This window comes from Melozone crissalis, unplaced genomic scaffold, assembly GCF_028551555.1.
Source record: "Melozone crissalis strain CALT ecotype California unplaced genomic scaffold, PUWL_Pcris_2 ptg000027l_1, whole genome shotgun sequence".
In the NCBI taxonomy this organism is placed as follows: Eukaryota; Metazoa; Chordata; class Aves; order Passeriformes; family Passerellidae; genus Melozone; species Melozone crissalis.
This window is the reverse complement of record NW_026535805.1, coordinates 12745016-12763702: the sequence shown is the minus strand read 5'-3', so window position 1 is coordinate 12763702 and position 18687 is coordinate 12745016. Positions and strand designations below refer to the sequence as shown.

At 33.8% G+C, this 18687-nt stretch overlaps 1 protein-coding gene across 1 annotated transcript in view; it reads left to right on the top strand.

Annotated features, from left to right (window-relative positions):
• Positions 1-18687, top strand: part of DNAH8 (dynein axonemal heavy chain 8) — a 110271-nt gene that overhangs the window by 31743 nt on the left and 59841 nt on the right. Inside the window, exons 25-40 of the mRNA XM_054279522.1 lie at positions 1534-1769; positions 3735-3839; positions 4822-4935; positions 5505-5567; positions 6493-6593; positions 7496-7633; positions 8816-9056; positions 10051-10250; positions 10614-10767; positions 10860-11023; positions 11169-11271; positions 11826-11930; positions 12215-12376; positions 14192-14416; positions 15358-15530; positions 17179-17357. Of these exons, the coding sequence (XP_054135497.1) occupies positions 1534-1769; positions 3735-3839; positions 4822-4935; positions 5505-5567; positions 6493-6593; positions 7496-7633; positions 8816-9056; positions 10051-10250; positions 10614-10767; positions 10860-11023; positions 11169-11271; positions 11826-11930; positions 12215-12376; positions 14192-14416; positions 15358-15530; positions 17179-17357 (2463 nt within the window). The remainder of the gene's footprint in view (positions 1-1533; positions 1770-3734; positions 3840-4821; positions 4936-5504; positions 5568-6492; positions 6594-7495; positions 7634-8815; positions 9057-10050; positions 10251-10613; positions 10768-10859; positions 11024-11168; positions 11272-11825; positions 11931-12214; positions 12377-14191; positions 14417-15357; positions 15531-17178; positions 17358-18687) is intronic.

Sequence of the window (18687 nt, the reverse complement as noted above, 5' to 3'; positions counted from 1 at the left end):
GCATTGGAAGCATAAAGCACCTTCTTTGGTACTGGAGAAAAACTAGCACTTAACAGCATTAATGTGTTGTTCCCTTTCAGTGTTTGTTTCAGGAGGAGACGTGGCTACTTAGTCATTCCCATGTTGGGTATCTCTGGCTGTCAGAACATTACGCTCCGAATTAAGCTGTTTATTCTATGGCATTTGTGCCACAGTTGATTGTGCTAAGGATTCCAATGGCACTTATTCCTTTCACCTCACAGGTTTTTACGAGGCTAACACATCTTCTCTTGACCAACTATCTGGTTGGTACCTAGCGGCAAGTAGAAAATGTGTCCTGCTGCAAATATCAGTGTGGCTGTATTTCTAATGAGCAACCCTCTTCTTACGACAGATTAGTTTGATTAGATTGAGAAATAATCTGTGAAATTTGTCTTTCTTGCACATCAGAAAAGCAGAAGATGCCTGCTTTGAAGACAAGTTCATTTCAGGATCTTGGTGATGTGTTGACCCTATTTCTTTCAGTGAACAGGCAAAAATGTCAGACTGCTGACTGCACATCCTCATCCAGTTTCTCGATGCAGTTTCTTTTTAATGAGACTGCTCTGGAAAACTCTATCTAATGTTGTGTGACCAAGAGTAGGAAGAAAGAGTGTATCCAAAAGAATATGGTTTTTGTTGATTGTCATGTGTGACCTCTGCATCACAGGGACCCAAGTCCTCTAGGTTACAGAGCAAAGATGTTAAATGTCGTTTGTGATCTGGGACAGCAGGTAGTTTCTTGTACTCAGTTCAGGTTTGGGAACTGATTTATTGTGATTTACACATTTTAACTTCTGGAAGGGTGTGGTGGTTTTCTTGAAATATGCCTGGGTTTCATGATTCATCTCTTTAATGTTAATACACAAATTATTAAAGGAGCATCTATATCTGCTGCAAAATTTGTGGTTTTTTGAGCAGAAGTGTTTTATGCTATTAGTATATTTTGCTTTCTTTTACCAGAGTACAAAATGCTGCCTAATAAAATCCTGATTTTTTCTGAAAATAAATTTGAATTCTTGACTCTTCTGTCTCTTCAGTGTTGGCTTTTGGTTATATATTAAGTTCATATAACATGATGTGTCACCTTACAGTTTTAGCTGTGAACTATTCCAAGTCCCAGTTTTGAAATCCCAAGATACCATTTCCTCAAAGGGTATAAAGCATTTAAATATCACTGATCTTAACACATTTGGTTAAAGTATATCAAAGCTATTCTCTGAAAATCCACATTAATAAGTAGACATTTTGTTCTTTATTCATCTTCTCTATGTGCTCCACCAGGTAAGCTTACCAATAGGTTTTACAGATACCATAATATACAATAAAACAACGGAAATATATTTAGTTATAGTTGAATTTGTTTTGAAACTTTTAAAATGCTGTAATGGAATTGCTTGTCTGCTGTTTTCTAACTGCTGTTAAAGAACCATATGTGATGATGTAGGCTTTTTAAAGAAAAAAAATAGGATATGAATTGAGTAAATTTTTTTTATTATTGTTTTTTAAAACCAGAACCACTGAAGAAAGCTTTAGCAATTGAAGCCAATTCCTGGAAGATGGTCCTCTGTCGTTATTTAAATGTGGAATATAAAGCAAAATTGCTAGACATAACCACGTTCATAAGTGATTACCTAAACAAATTGGCTCGACCTCTGCTTGACTTAGATGATGTCAGATTAGCAATGGAAGCTTTAGCTACCATTCAAGAAAGGAGAGCAGATATAGACTTCTCTATGGGACCTATTGAAGTAAGATGACTTCTAATTAGTTATATTGGAAAAATTTTATTGTTATTATTAATAATAATAATATATATAATAAGTGTCACAGGACAAGATAAACTTTGAACATTGTCTTGAAAGAACTAGGCTGAAGATGGGAAACAAAAATTTTTTTTAGTTTTTATATTATAAATGATGAATATATATTCATATGAATATATATTATGAATCAGATCATTTGATAGGATCTGTATTGATACAAAACAGAAAAGATTATTTCTCAAATTATAATATAGAAACAATCTTGGAGACAACATGCAGAAATAAGGAGATGAGAACACAAGATGAGGGAGCACTATGCTCCCTTTTGCTTTTCATTAGCCTTAATCCTCTTACTTTTTCTGTGTGTGTAAACAAACATCTTGATCATCTAACTCCTTGAAATATAGCCAGAGAATATTTATGAAACCACACATAGTGGTACGCTGTCAAAAACTGACAACATTCTTTTAGTTTTTTCTATAAGAAAGAAGCTGAAGGAAGCTAAAACAAGGTCGTTATAAGTACTTGGTATTTACTATCACAGTCTGAAACAGTCAGCTAATAGAACAAATTAAGTAATTAAATGATGTAGAGGTAAACTGTGGAAATACAGCTGCCTTCTTAAGTGTGTGTCAAGTATGTTAGAAAGTCAGCCTTACATCAAATAGAAGAACCTGAACAATAATGTAGACATTTAAAGTGATATTCACATCTACTGAATGTTATTAATCTGTCTTCAGGATATGAAAATCGTACTCATAGCTGTTAAATAAAGCAAGCAAGAGGAACTGTGTCCAGCACTGTCTACTTGTTAGGTTTTACATGAGTAGGAAATAATGCAAAGTGTGTAAATAAATAAAAGATATTAACAAAGATGAAGTGTTAACATTTTGTTTATTATTATTATCATCATCATCATTGTGCTTCTGCCATTTTAAGATGAATAATTAAGATAATGAACTTTCCCAAACGACTTATATTTCACATATCTTGTAAGCATTTATTTCCTTCCTAGATTACTATAATGAGTTCTGTCAATGTCAGTAGGGTTAGTCATGTTAGCAAGTCACCCTTACATCCTTTTTCTTGAGGAGATGAAGAACCCCAGACACCAGTGCAGTCTGGCTAAAAATCTTTGCAGTAAAAGAACTAAGCTCCTTTTTGGAAAATACACCAAAGTGAACATAAGCTAGAAAAGTGCCCTTGCAACAAAGGGGTTTAAGGGTCTCCTGGGCCTTTTACAAGCTGTGTTGCCAGCAGTTGAGGGATATGATTCCTTCTGCTCTGGGATATTAGCTGGAGTGCAGTGTCCAGTGCTGGCCTTCCCATTACAAGACAGACATGGACATACTGGAGTCAGTTTGGCAAATGACAAGTAAAATCTGAAAATGAACTTATTTTTAAATAATGCAGTTTGTGTAGGAGGAGGATCATAAAGCAGAAGGTAAGCAAATAAATTGCAGATGAGAACAAATTATAAGAAAGGTTAATTCCATTACAGATACGTATCCATATATTTGACAGTTCGGCAACCTTAGCAAAAAAGTTTTTATAGATGATATGGCAAAATATTTATAGATGTGTAACTTAACATGCACAGTTATTCAGATTTAGGGAAAATTCGTCAAAATCTGCATTCAGGTGGACTGCAGATATGTGAAATAAAATACTATTGACATGATAAAATTTTATATTTTCTGATATTAAATCTATGGTGTTTGTATGTTTTCCTAGTATTTCATCCAAGACATCTTTGAAGAAATAGTTTTTGCTGTTGTTCCCTAGTTCTTCATTCCTCATCCTTATTAGAAAAAAAAAAACACCAAAACAGTTATGCCTAAAATATAAGAACAGATTTTCTTTGAAATGTTTTTTATAAATTTGATCTATGTTTCCTCAAATAAACTTATAATATATTCCTGAGTTAGGTATGTTTTTTTTTTCATCTAGGAAGCCTATGCCATTTTAAATGCATTTCGTGTGGAAATTACAAAAGAGGAATCAGATGGTGTTGATACAATGAGATATGATTTTAATAAATTAAAAGCCCAAGCTGTAAGTACATAAAATTATGTTATTTTCCATTTGTGGAAAATATGTGAATTTCTTCAGGTCATAAATGAGAGTGCGAGACTAATTGTCCGTCCTCCCTGACTTCTCACTCTTGACAACAGTTGTGCAGTAGTGTCTTAATCTACTATTAGTGGGCCCATTTTCTAATTTCATTTTTATAGATAACTTTGATATTTAAACATTATTGTAGCTTTTAGATATGTGTATAAAACCTTCAAGAAAATGCTGTGTCTGCTCTCCTTCATTTCCAGTTTTTGTGTAATTTTTGTCAGATCAGGGAGTTTATTACCCTTAAGTTACATTTTTCTAAGAAGTGCGTACTCTGCCGGTACCCTTACCCTCAAAAGGTGGTTGTACTTTCACCTTTGTGATTTAGAACAGTCTTATATCCCCCAAAAATTCTGTGTTTATTGAGTATGTTATGTAATGAAGGTGTTTAGATGGAAATATGTAGATATTTTGTTGAATTTATTAAGTTACATGCTCTTCCACAGATTAATCACTCAGGAAAGGACTCAAGAGTACATTTTACATTTTTGTGTAGCTCTTGGTTATTTCTCTCAAAATTTTGATCAAAGAAAGAGAAATTTGTTAAAGAAAAGACAGAGCCCTGTATGAGAAAGATGACTCTGTTAGCTTGCGGTTTGAGGTTTTTTGGAGGGAGGAAAGATAGATAATAGGATCTCGTTCCACTACCCCCTTGTAATGAAATACATTCCCTTAAATTCCAATGCAAGATTTTGTTATGGTTTTTGATTGAGGTGGTTTGTTTTATCCCTCACCTTTCCTCTCAAAAATTGAATATAGCACCATAAAGGAGAAAAAAAAGGTATTTAGCTTCAAATAATCAACTTTTGTTCAAAAATTTGAGATGTTTTAGTCATAGTTTTGATTTATATCTAACTCAAATATCTGTTACTGGTTCTTACAGAAATAACTTTTATTTTAATCTTTTCCATGTCAGATTGTAGTGCAAGATGAGTTGGTTGAAGTTCAGCCCAAGTTTAAGAAAGAGTTGCTAGAAGCAGTTGAAATTTTTCAGGATGACGTGGCACAGTTTGAAACAGCTTATGAAAAGGTAAATGAATTTAGTATTATTTTGGTTTGCAGGATTTGGGTACCAGAATTTTATTCTGCTCAGCTACTGATGTTGGATGCCATGGTTGCTAAGCAGTCATCACTGTAGGTCCAACTTTTCAGTAGGAAGAAATACACACAACTCTATAAAGAAAGAAAAGAAGCACTGGTGATGCAACTTGTAATGAAATTGTGATTATAAATTACAAATTAATTTAGAAACTGTAGTTCATGTTGTGGCATCTTTGCACACACATCAGCATTAAAAAGGATCACTGTCCTGGTTTTGTTATTTTCAGCAAAATAAGGAAGTATGAAAAGTTAGAGTCTAATCTTATTAATTTTAATTAAGGTAAGGGATTTTCAATTCCATAGAAGTTATGTCTTCTTATATTTACCATTGTAGGTATTGAATTACCAAGTTATATGACTTGATTTAAGTTTACTAATTTATTACTTGATTTAAGTTACTAATAAAAAAATGTATTCTGTAATGGTCTGTAAATATAGAGTGGCCTGCAGGCACTTTGAGAATTAATATTCCATTTTTGTTAATTGCTTATTTGATAGGAAGGGCCTATGGTTCCAAACATTCCACCTCAGGAAGCCAGTAAGAGGCAGCAGATCTTTCAGGTAAGGAAGTAAACTGCTGAATTTGCAGCTAATTAATTAAATCTGTTCTTGTTTATCAGAACAAGTTTACCAAATTATAATTTGGATGTTCCTTATAATATTATGTTATCTATAGTTACTCTCACACAATGTTTTCCTTAATGTGGAAGGATTGATTGATTGATCTGTAACCTTTCTTCACTCTTCATATTTTGTGAGGAGAAATTATCAATTTGGAGTAATAAAAGCAGAAAAATAGGCAAGAGTCAATTGTGATATCTTGATAATGGCCGAAAATAAGCCAGGTTACAAAGAAATCATGAGCCAATTTTGTAATCTTTAAAGATCACATTTTTCAGTAGATATTTGTCTTTCAACTTGTTATTTGTTTGTTATGAACCTTAATTCATAGGTCCAGAAGCAGTATTTTCTCTCATTTTAATCCTACTTCTTTTTTCTGCAAGTTATAGTAACTTAAATAGTACTTTTGTCAATCTAAAATATTGTATAGATTGTATAAAGTAAATTCCTAGTTTGTAAAAAGAACTGAGTGACTAAGAGAAGGTGCTTAACACTTGTAATGCATCTAATATGTATTGAAAATTGAGTGATTCTGATTAAATTTGCTGTGTTTCTTATTTTGCCAAGAGAATGCTCTGTACTTTTGGATACTATTTGCGAAAATCATTCTTCTTTCCATTTTTCTCTGGTGATCATATTCTTTTGGACAGCAGTTAGACTTTGAAAGTAATTGTGTTATTTTGCACTCTGGTGTTTTTCTTCAAGCTATATACTGGTTTAGATCAAAAATATTTTCAGATATTTTACATATACTTCTAATAGGCTTAATGAAAGTTTGAAACACTGTAATGATTTTATTTTAGACAATTTTAAGTTAAAACTAAAATACTTGTATTTTCATTTTGTCTGTATGAAACACAATCAGGCTAACTTTGATGAGCTGTGGAGAAAGTTTATCACGTACTCATCTGGTGAACGGTTGTTTGGATTGCCTGTCACAGAGTATGACATTTTATATAGAGTCAGGTAACTGTGCAAATATCATTGCCATAAGTATGTTAGAAAGTCTTAGGCTTGCACCAAAGGCAGAAATATTACAATATGCAAGTTTTCCATTGCCTTGAATAAATAAATAAATAAATAAATAAATAAACAAATAAATAAAATTTATAAAGTTCTAATGAATTTGTTAATTCTAATTCGTTAATGTTGAGTTTGTTAATTTTGAAAAAATTATTTATCTTTTATTGCAATAGAATGATACCAGATGATTTTACTGTGTAGAAATACTATATAAAGGAGCAATATGCCCTGTTCTAGACATAAATAGAAATTTTAAAAAATATTTATTAAGATATGGTAGAAAGTGAAGAAGAAATGTAAGGAAAGATCATTCTATCGTGATATAAGAAGAATTTAAATTTGAAAGTCTGAATTTTTTGAGCAGATGTACAAATGATGATCAGATTCTAAAGTTTTTGTTCCCACCATTTCAATAGTTTGATGATGATTCACCCCAGATCTCACTGTTTCTGCCTGGTTTTAGATCAGAGTTTTAGTTCACATTCAGAGAGTGCACCTAAGCAATTTGACAGTTTTTTCCACCTGCCATGCTCTGCTTTGCACTGCAGAGCCAGCTCAGGGCATATAACCTAGGTTTCTTTTGGACTAATGGGGGTTTTGAGAACTAGGAAAAACGAAAACTTCCTCCAAATATGTTTAGTGTGGATGTTAGGTCCTTAGCACCAACCATCTGCCCTTTTTTGTGGATATTTTTTGATGAAGTATTCTTTTCTACATTAAAAAAAAGACTCTAATTGTCTACCCCTATTTTTTGTATTATTATTTCCTATATAATGTATTTAAATACTGTGAGGTATCCAGAAAGCTGATTGAAATTATTGGCATAATTGCTTCTTTTTTTCCAGGAAGGAGTTAGGCTTGCTTCAGAAATTGTATGGATTATATGATACTGTAATAAGCACTATTGATGGTTACTACGACATACTTTGGACAGAGATAGATATTGAAAAAATCACTAATGAACTTACAGATTATCAAGCCAGGTATGTTTGGCGTATTAATAGTAACAGATGTTGAGTGCATTAAGATTTAGGTGAGTTCAGCAAAGCCATTTATGTATTTATCAAAACCTCCATGAATAAGGTTTGTTGAGAACAATAAGATTATTCAAGAAGGAACGAATTAACACCATACTTGTAGTGAAGCAGCCTTTTACCTGTAGCTTTGATAAGTGAAGGGCATAAGATCAGTCAAAGTGCCAGTCTCATTAGCTAGACCAGCTGAAAGGTTAGGAGGACTGAAACTTTATTTTTAAAAGCTAAGTTCTTCAACGGGGATGATTAGCCCTTTGGTTTTAAGTTTTGCATCCAATAATAATAGGCACAAAATTCTTTCACCCTCAGAGAAGGGCAGGCAGGTGTTAAACATCCAGTTTGGCATCAAGCTGGGAGTTAACCAACATGAACATACTGACAACCACCCAGCAGTGACATAGCTCTAAGCCACACACATGCTGCTGCATAGCTCCTGATTACTGTGAATATGAAATCACATCAGTGGGGGTAGATAAATAAGTGATAAAGGATGCAAAATCAAGGATTTATTTTTCTTCCTGATAAGGATATACGTTCCCATTTGCAATTAGGTATTCCTGTGGTAGGTCACCTGCTAGGTTCTTGGTGTGTTGGCTCTTTAAAAGTGTGGTCAAAGATGTGGATATTTATTTAACTGTTCTCAGGGTTTTTTCCACACTAGAAATATGCAAACCAAAAGTGGAGGAGACAGTCATGTTCACTTCATTTTCATGTCTGTCTCCAAATTGATATGTTACTAAGTGCCATGTCTGTTAAATTGAAGTAAATATATTTGCGCAATTATTTAATATGTGAAATTCAACTAATTTAACCAATATTTTTCTTTGATTTTTCTTTTCCAATAAAGAGTTTCTGATGATAAGCAAGAGATAATTATGTTTTAGCAGAAACTACAGTATTTTTTATTTCCATTATTTGCAGGAAAAATATCAGTGTTTGAGACTATTAAATACTATGATTTTTAAGTAGGGCATTTGTATTAGTTTTTCCTAAACAGGTAGGCTAGTTGACATAGGAAATGTTGACCTTAATACAGTCCACTTCATATCTCCTTGTTTAAACTCTTGTTTAAACAATTGTAATTTTGACAAAAGGGAAATTTGCTGCTGTATCTCTTTAATTGAACCGCAGGTGCCGTAGACTACCTAAAGGCCTCCACCACTGGCAAGCATTTTCTGATCTCAAGAAAAGAATTGAGGATTTTATTGAGTGTTGTTCTTTGCTGGAAATGATGTCTGACAAAGCAATGAAGCAGAGACACTGGGATCGTATTTCTGAAACAACAGGACATACATTTGATGTAGAATCTGAGACCTTTTGCCTTCGAAACATCATGGAAGCACCAATTCTTGAAAATAAAGAAGATCTTGAGGTAGGTACATATGTTTTTACCCTCCTTGCTCCTTTTCTATTGTCAGCAAAAATAATGTGAGTGGTTATAGAATGGTTGCTCTCTTTAAAAATAATTACTTCATTAAAGTCCTTGACTTTCAATCAGACCACACTGGTTTAAAACAGTCTGTGTTTTGTTTAGAAGTTCTTACCTATGTAAGAAAATGTAGAGGTAGCAGCTGGAATCTTTAGACCCTTATTTGTAGATAATCTCCTCACATTCCTCCTGCCATTATTTTTTATGATTTTCTTAGCTCTTTTTAAGCAGGAAAAAATCCTCAGATAAGACCTTAAATGGTCATAGTCACCTAATTTTTTACCTCTGTTGTTGCTTTATAGTTCTGTAGGTAAATCAGAAATTTTAGATGAGGACTTCTTAAGAATATTTAATATTAAAACTTTTTCTAGATTATTAGAAATAATCTTTTGATTATTCTGGATTCTTTTGAACCACACAGCTTCAAAAAAACCCACTCCCTGGAACTTGTGAAAACTCAGTGGAGTTTCAATTTTTAATATGGTAAATACATATGCAAAAACTTATTATATCTATACTTGATTTATATGGAAGCGTTCCAAGCTGACTTGCTTAATTTTTAATTAAGCTGTGATTTGAATAGAATGTTGGACTTGACCTTTCCAACTTAAACTTTCTTTAGATTCTGTGATTCTATAAACTGAAAAGTGGTACGAGTTCATCTGGTGATGAGTCTAATCACTGCCCCTCCTCAGCCTTGCAAAAATCATGATCAAAAATCTTTTTTAAAAAGAAATAACAACATGTGACAACACAGAAAATACATATCCATCCATTTCCAAAAGTGATTTTTTTCAGGTGTCCATACAAGTAATTTGAGTGAGTAACATTATTAGTGTGATATCTGCTTTTTAAAATATTCTATGACTGGAGGTACAGTATTAGGAAATTCATTTCACAAGACTAGAGAGCCTAAAAAGGGGTCCTTTCTTTGCAGGATATATGCATATCTGCTATGAAGGAAAAGGATATAGAAGCCAAACTATTACAAGTAGCTGACACGTGGGCTGCCCAGAATCTGAGCTTTGCACCGTTCAAAGCAAGAGGAGAGTTACTGCTGAAGGGGATTGAATCCGCAGAAATTATGATATTGATGGAGGACAGTTTAATGATTCTGGATTCTCTAATGTCCAATAGGTACTTGCCATTGTTCATGTATGGCATTTTCAGAAATACTCTGTGAGAGCAACAATACTATTATTGAACTTAATTAGCAGTAAATTTGAATTAAATCATTTTTTAAATAAAACAAACTATTAAAAGGCCTAATAAAAAACCTCCTTATGTGTAAGATTTCAATGCATATTCACTTATGACAACTTTAATCTCAATATACTTGAATATAATCAAGCTGCTAAAATCTTTCCAAAATGTTGTTCTTGTTCTAAGTGAAACAAGAGTTAGTTTGTTCTGGGTTTGTGTTTTTTTCACCACTGTAAGTATTTATTTTAAAATAGCTTTATTTACAATTAAATAGTTTATGCTCCTCTCCACTTTTAGATACAATACAGCATTTAAAAAGCAAATTCAGAGCTGGGTTTCTAAACTAAGCAGCTCTTCACACATAATTGAAGAATGGCTGATTGTGCAGAACCTCTGGATTTATCTTGAAGCTGTTTTTGTAGCAGGAGATATTGCAAAAGAGTTACCCCAGGTAAACTTTACAATGCTTGCCTAATATTGTTTACTGAAAGCTTTCTTTGCAATAATTTTCAACAGATTATGCTTTGGTTTTTCCATATATAGGAAGCAAAGCGTTTTCAGAATATTGACAAATCGTGGGTAAAAATAATGCAACGAGCTCATGAAAATTCAAATGTAGTTGCCTGCTGTGTTGGAGATGATACTATGGAGCAACTTCTCCCTTATTTACATGAACAGTTGGAAGTATGTCAGAAATCACTTACAGGGTATGAATTGTTTGATTTTTACTGCTTTACTATATTGTAAATAATTTGTATGAAGCATTAAATGTATTTCAGTCTTACTTACACCCCTATATAGAAAAAATTACAACCTGAAATGGTTTAATAAAAATCTTGTCCAATTTTAAAGATATTTAGAGAAGAAAAGACTGCTGTTTCCAAGATTCTTTTTCATTTCTGATCCTGCACTTGTTGAAATTCTTGGACAAGCAAGTGATTCTCATACAATTCAGGTATGACCTTAATGATTTTTTTCTACTTATAAAAAGAATTAATATAAAGGGAGGCATTTAATAAAATGGGATGCAAACATTTTCTTTTTATAAAATTTGCTTGAAAAAAAAATTTGATATCTTGCTCTCGACTATTTTAAAAAATGTGAAATGGATACCTGTAATTCAAAACAATCTTCAGAATTCAGACCACTAGAACATGGTTTGATCAAGTGATTTGCTGGGGGTTTCTTTCCCAGCTGAACTAATAAAAGGGCCCTGTGAGGCTTTCCTGCTTTGCATATTGCAAAATTCTTCCAGCTAGTCTGGATTGTTACTGAAGGTCGATTGAGATAAGCCAGTGTATCTCTGCTAGATCCTCTCTGCAAACTGTAAAAATACAGTAGACAGGGATAAAATTCTACGCAACCATTTCTGTAATTGCTACCTAGGGAGGGCCAGAAATTCTTCTGTAAGTTCAGATGAATTTCGCAGGATAACCTTATTTCAGGGGGAGTTTTCTGTTTGCTGATGCTAAATATTTACATTGAATAACTCCTGAATTATCCTTACAGCCACATCTGACTTCCATATCTGACAACATAAATGAAGTAGAGTTTCACCCAAAGGATTACGATCGCATACTGGCAGTCATTTCAAGAGAAGGAGAAAAAATTTCAGTAATTATCTGATTTTTTTTTCTAGAAATATTAATAGATAAATAATTTTATTAATGAACATATAAGATGTATTAAGGTGAATTATGCTTAATTACAAATAAATATTTCAAGATTTTTTGTTGACAAGACTAGAATATGTCTTCATGAAATAAATTGCTTGGATATGAAGTAAAATCTGTAGCTGTCATGAACAGGAATTTAGTAACTATCTAGTAACTCATATTCTTGAACAGGATGTTGGTAAATATGTTCAATTTTATATATTTGCTTTCATTATTTTTCAGCTGGACACTCCAGTGCTTGCAAAAGGACCAGTAGAAATTTGGTTGAAGGCTTTATTGCAAATGCAGCAGAGGTCGTTGCATGGCATAATTAGGGCAGCATTTTACCAAATTAGTGACCCAGGATATCAGCTGTTGACTTTTCTTAATCAATTCCCAGCACAGGTAAGAATACGAGGTGTGTACATGTGTCTGCAGTCTGGGCTGTGTCTGGGGGCATGTGGAAGGCAAAGAGCACGTGGGATTGCCTGTATGAGCAAGTTTCCATAGAGGAAACAAGGGGAAGGATCTGGACAGGAGAAGGTAATCCTAAATCACTTTGATTTTGATACTCAGTATATAGCATCATATTTTACTTGCCATCTGCTTTGAATTTCGTTTTTTTGGTTCTCTTGGTGAATATAAAGTAGTGCTTATATTTTCTGTAATGGATTTTTAATCCCTTTCAGCTGCAAATAAAATTGCATGTGCAGATTGATTTCTCTCATAATTTAAGATTTTAAGAGCTATGATTATGATTATTTATCTCATAATTTATAAGATTTATCTCATAGTTCATATATTTGTCACTATGATAATGTGATAATTCAAGGCTATGTTGAAAGATCCTAGAAACTCCTCCATCTTACTGATAATTAATAAATTTCAGCTAAAATTATTGAACCATTTCCCATTCTATATGAATTCTGAATCTCTAATTTGCTGACTGGTACAGTACTGGGTGTAATTTTTAATAAAAATCCTGCAGATATTAAAACTAGCTATCATGTTGCTATTTTCAAAAAAATCAATACATTTAAATATTTAATAGAATTATCCTAAAACTCTATTTATTATGTAATTGGGTATTGTCTCATCAGTGTTTATTTGAAAGTCTTTCCTACCTTGAACAAATAAGGACTGTCTTGTTTCATGTCAGACATTTTGATGTGGCTTTATTTCTGTCTGCAAAGATCTTTTCTCACACCTTGCTAAGTTCTTATGTTCAAAAAATTATTTGTGTTGGAAGGGTTTGGCCAAGGAATTTTTACAAAGAAAAGCTGTGCTACAGAAGAGAGGAGTTGGGCAAAATACTGACAAATTAAATGTTTTCTTCAAACTGTCTTTTTCCTGACTCAGAAACCGCTGTTTTAGATAGGATGAAATGGTCACATCCTAATATAATGTTATTTATTTTTTGTTTTCCTTTGACTAATTGGTGGTTCTAAAATTAATCTTTTTTAGTCTCTACCTATGATAGCTCACCATTTAGAATCATGAGGCTATCTTCCAATACACAAACTTGTAACCATGAAATAACTACAGTTATAGAGAGCCAGAAAAGTAGAAAGAGATGTTTAGTAAAACTTTTAGGGCTTGGTGCTTTGTGAACATAAAAATGTGTGTAATAAAAGAATACAGAGATTGTCTGTCATTTTTTGTTGTGGGTGTTGTAAATCAAAACCAATCTGAAAAACATTAATTTATGTACAACATCCTATAACTCTTTAGATTTATTTAGAAGCAAAATAACTTGTAGTTTAATGTGTTCTAGGCTTTACTCTGGGCATGACAGAATGTTAGAAGGCAAGCCATCCCATGTTCAGTGAAAATTCACAGCAATTTAATGTTCTTTAATTAGTTACAAATTGGCAGTGGAAAATTGTCAGAAGGTCTTCTCCCCCCAGAGCCAGTTTGGGTGCATATTCCTGGAGTCCTCTAAAGGATTAGAAGGGAAACTGACACTAGTCCTTAGTTTAAGACTATCTCACTATGTGACAAATTTTTGTAAAATGTTTAAATCTTTCTCAGCAGGTTGTGCAGCAGAGCCCATTAATTCAGCCAAGGTGTCCTGGTGGGATAGAGTCATGTTGGATGTAGTGATATTTTGGAACTGTCTACACCGTAATTCATCGTTCCTATTATAACTAAGCCTTCTGTCACGCAGCTAGAGTTCAACAAGTGATTAGTTTGTATATTTTTCATGTATTGCATTTTTAGGTTGGATTACTGGGAGTTCAAATATTGTGGACACGTGATGGAGAAGAAGCTCTACGTAATGCTAAGGATGACAAAAAAATCATGGACGTAACCAATGCTAGATTTCTGGATATTCTGAATACATTGATTGGCCAGACCACACTGGATCTTTCCAAGTTTGAGAGAGTGAAATTTGAAACACTTATTACCATCCACGTGCATCAGCGTGATATTTTTGATGACTTGGTATAGATTTTGATTTCTGACAACTAAATGCATTTTCTATCATAGTACTCTTTCTTATATGTGGTAGCTACAGTTACACGTGTATGCGTATGTAAGAGATGTCCATAATCTCATCACAGTAAAAATAATATAATTTTGCTTAAAATAGAATAAAATTAGTTCTGTCAGCTAAATATTTTTGCCAAATGTTTAAACTTTTCCTAGAACATTTAAATTTTCCATGTCTTCCTATAGAGTTTTTTTTGGTAGACAAAACAAAGTATTTCCTTTCTTTGAAAAGAAGTTGTACTATTCTTAATTGCATAACTTAAGAAGTTGAGACTGCTGAGGGTGTTGTAACTGCTACAGAATTTCCTCACGACTTTACAGAATCTCAGTTGGCACATGTCTGCACCTTCCTAAGGAGACTACATAGAACTCAAAAAAACAAAAGACCCACTAAAATAGTTGCAATCCTACACTTGAACTTTTGAGACTGTGCTAAATTGTTACTGTTCCTTCCTTCTTTGGGGAATGGCATCCTTCAGCACTGTCCCTCACGTATTTCCAGAGGCTGTTAAGATTATGCAGAATTTGCTTCTCTGCCTCAGTCACATCCTTCCCTCATCACACCCCTTGTTGCAATGTGTTTGGAGGATTTAGCAGTGTGCTATTTGCATTTCTCACTTGGAAAGTGACTGCCCTACTAAAGCAGTTTCAGATTTATTTGAAAACACAGATGTTGGGACGATTTGGTTAAGTGGTCAGGAGGTTTTTAAATATCAGTTTAGCATACATCTGAACATGTTATATCATGTTTATTGTATATAAGTTTACTTACACAGGAACTTTAATCTGAGTAATCACTCGTTATTAACATAAAAATAAGCATTTTATCACAGTTGGTAAAGTCAGTGAGTACCAGTGCTCGGTTATAACACATACTTTTACTTTCTTTTAAGGTAAAAATGAACATCAGATCACCAACTGATTTTGAGTGGTTAAAGCAGTCAAGATTCTACTATAAAGAGGATTATGATCAAGTCATCGTAGGAATCACAGATGTTGATTTTGTTTACCAAAATGAATTTCTGGGTTGCACTGATCGTCTGGTTATAACACCTCTTACAGACAGGTTAGAAAAGCAATTATAGATAAGGAATACTTTTAATATCTATGGTGTTTATTTAATATTTATCTGTAAAGAGATACAATCTGAGTTAAGTCTTGTGTGGGGTGAAAGCATTCTCATACATATGCTTAATATACGCTTTTAGAAAAGGTAAAATAGAGTCTCACTACTCTGTACACTTACTAATTCCTTTATCATTGCCTTTATCACAGTTTAAAAAGAAAATTTCATAACAGAAATTCATTGTTTTAAGGTTATATAGTAGCATATAGTTTAGCAGTATACTGAAGAGAAGGTTAAGTCAAATATTTCAAATTTTGTAATAAGCGATTCTGTAAAGATTCTCTGGCTTGTTTGAAAATCTGAGAAAAAGCTGTGTGCACTCACCTTACTTCTTCTGTAGCCAAGCAAGTAAATGGTCATTTTGTTTCAAATGTGGCTTAACAAAGAACTGTATTTCCTTTTTCCTTTTGGGAATATCTTTGCTTCCTTCCTTGTCCAAATTATTTTTTCTTTTGATCCTTTCTTGAGATATCACTTTAAACCAAATGAGAAAATAGAAGACCAAGAGATATTTCACTTGCAAAAAGATCCCCTCAAGAAATAAAACCAACTTCCAGTCTACAATAATTTACTTTGATATCTGTGTGGTATATGTGCTTCTATGACTTTTGAAATACCTTTATTCTCCAGAAGAGGTAGAGGTGCTATCGCGACAATGTAGAAAGCTCAGTAGGTTTCTGCAGTCAACTGTATTGCCCTCAGCAACTGAGTATTTTTTATGTAAAATTGTTAAAGTCTACCCCAAAATTGGTTGAAGTAGGATGGCAGAGAGAAACCCTTCCTGACATTTCAGAGGTCCTTATTGTATAGAAAGCAAGAAAGTTCCTGAAGTGCAAGTTGGGCATAATAAATTACAGTGATTCAAACTAAAATGAGGAACCAGTTAGTTATAAAACTCTGTTCAATATGGATTAAAACCAGAAATACTTCATTTAGAATGTGTTCAAACTATGTTGATTTGATAGTGAAGATACCCCATTGTTTAATTCCTTTAGCATTACTCATTCACATATAAGTAAAAATGTAATCTAGACTTTTTTAAACTTTAAAAAAAAAAAAGGAGTAAAGCTTAGGGTTCTTTTCTATTTCTTTTACAAATAGAATTTTAACTATATCTTACCCATCGCATGGGAAGGGGCCACACATATATCCTTATTCTTTCACGCTTGAGGATTTAGTCAAAGGTAGCATAATTAAATATATATGGGTTGGTATGCTGCAAAATATGATGGCATAGCAGAATGCAACAGCAGAATGTGCTCTTTATAGCTGCCAGAAAAGTTAATGAGAAATATCTTTATGGGATGTGCATTGATTTTTTAACTTGTTAACACCAGGGTTTGTTTCTTTTCTTATTTGTTTGATTTGTTGGGTTCTTTTATTTTATAAGTAGTGTTTAAATGTTGTATTTTGTGCCTTTTACCTTTCTGAACTTCTTGCATGGAAATCCATAGGATTGCTTTATAAAGAAGTAGCATTTCAACATAGGGGCTGTAAAAACTATTGCATAACTTGATCTTTATTTTAGATGTATGCATTTATATCTTGAATATAATTTAATAGATTAACATCAATTTTCTATTTGTAGGTGCTATATAACTTTAGCGCAAGCTTTGGGAATGAACATGGGAGGAGCTCCAGCAGGACCAGCTGGAACTGGTAAAACAGAAACAACGAAAGACATGGGAAAGGCTCTGGGGAAATACGTAGTAGTCTTTAACTGCTCTGACCAAATGGACTTCAGAGGTTTGGGCAGGATTTTCAAAGGTAAGATTTCTTCCTGTAGGATAGAAGAGACTTCCACAGGTCATTAGCAGGGGCAGGTACAGCAGGGCGCTCACTCAGTTCCTGACTGTGCTGGGTTTTGGCTGTCCCCAGGCATGGACGTTCTGCAACGCCTCTGCTTAAGTGTTTTGATCGTTCTCATCACATTTTTTGTACTTCCTCTGGCTTGGAATCTTCCACGTTTAAACACGTGTCCATTGTCTTTTCTTCTTCCTCTGCCCCTCTGAAACAAGCCCGACTCCAACTTCTCAGTGCCTCCTATTATCTAGCTGTCAACAGCAATAGGCTTTCTCTTCAGGCTCAACAAATGCTGTTCTCTCAACCTCTCCCGCTGTATCCTGTGCTCCCTCCAGCCCCTGACACGATCACAGCACCCTGGGTGCCCTCATGCGGATGTATCCATATCTCTGCCCTACTGGGAAACCCCAAAGTAAGTGAGCATGGCCCTCCCGCTGCTCCCTCCCGAGTGCTGAGCAGGGGTGAACACTGATATGCCTCACCCTGCACGCTTATGCTCTTGCCCAGTATGCAGCTGTCTTCCCTTGCTACAAGGGCATAGATCTGATTCATGCCTAATTAGTTGTTAAATGGACCATCAGCTCATTTTCTGCAGTTTCAAAGTGCTTTGCAATGCAGTCAGCACAGAGCTTGAACTGCTGCACGGGGTTATTCTGGTCTAAGGGACTTGAACTTCATGGGATTTCTGTCGGCTCATTTTTCAGAGTAATGGTATTGTATGTATGGCGAAGCAAGAGGCATAAAAGTGGCTAAAGCTGTGGGTTTATAAAGATATTGCCCATTTGAAAGTCATTAAAATTTTAGCAAATCTTTGAGTGACAAAATCCATGACAGAATGTCTTTAAAGTGATTTAGTCTTAACTGTGCAACACAAATAAACCCTGAATGACTGGCATAAATGATTCATAATTAAATAACAAGCTTTTAGCATGCATGAAAGAAAAACATGGCTTGCTGTTGGTTTAATATAATTTGGGAAAAAATGCTGTTAGAAACTTTCTTATAAAACATTGTGAAAGCAAAAACAATTCTCTTGGGTGCCACTACATACATGTTACTTTTCCAAACAGAAATTAGGCAACTGTGAAAATAATCCCGTACAAAAAGTACTCTTCTTATTAATATAGTACTTCTAGATTTCTCTTTTAATTTCTTTTTCTTTCTCTGGGTTTCTCTCTTTCTTTCACAGACATATCCACACTTTGAATGTTGTTAATGTGTTGTATTATTATGAGAAACTTGTTTAGTGGGGACTTAAAATAAAAACAGTGACTTTTTCAGTGACATTTAAGAC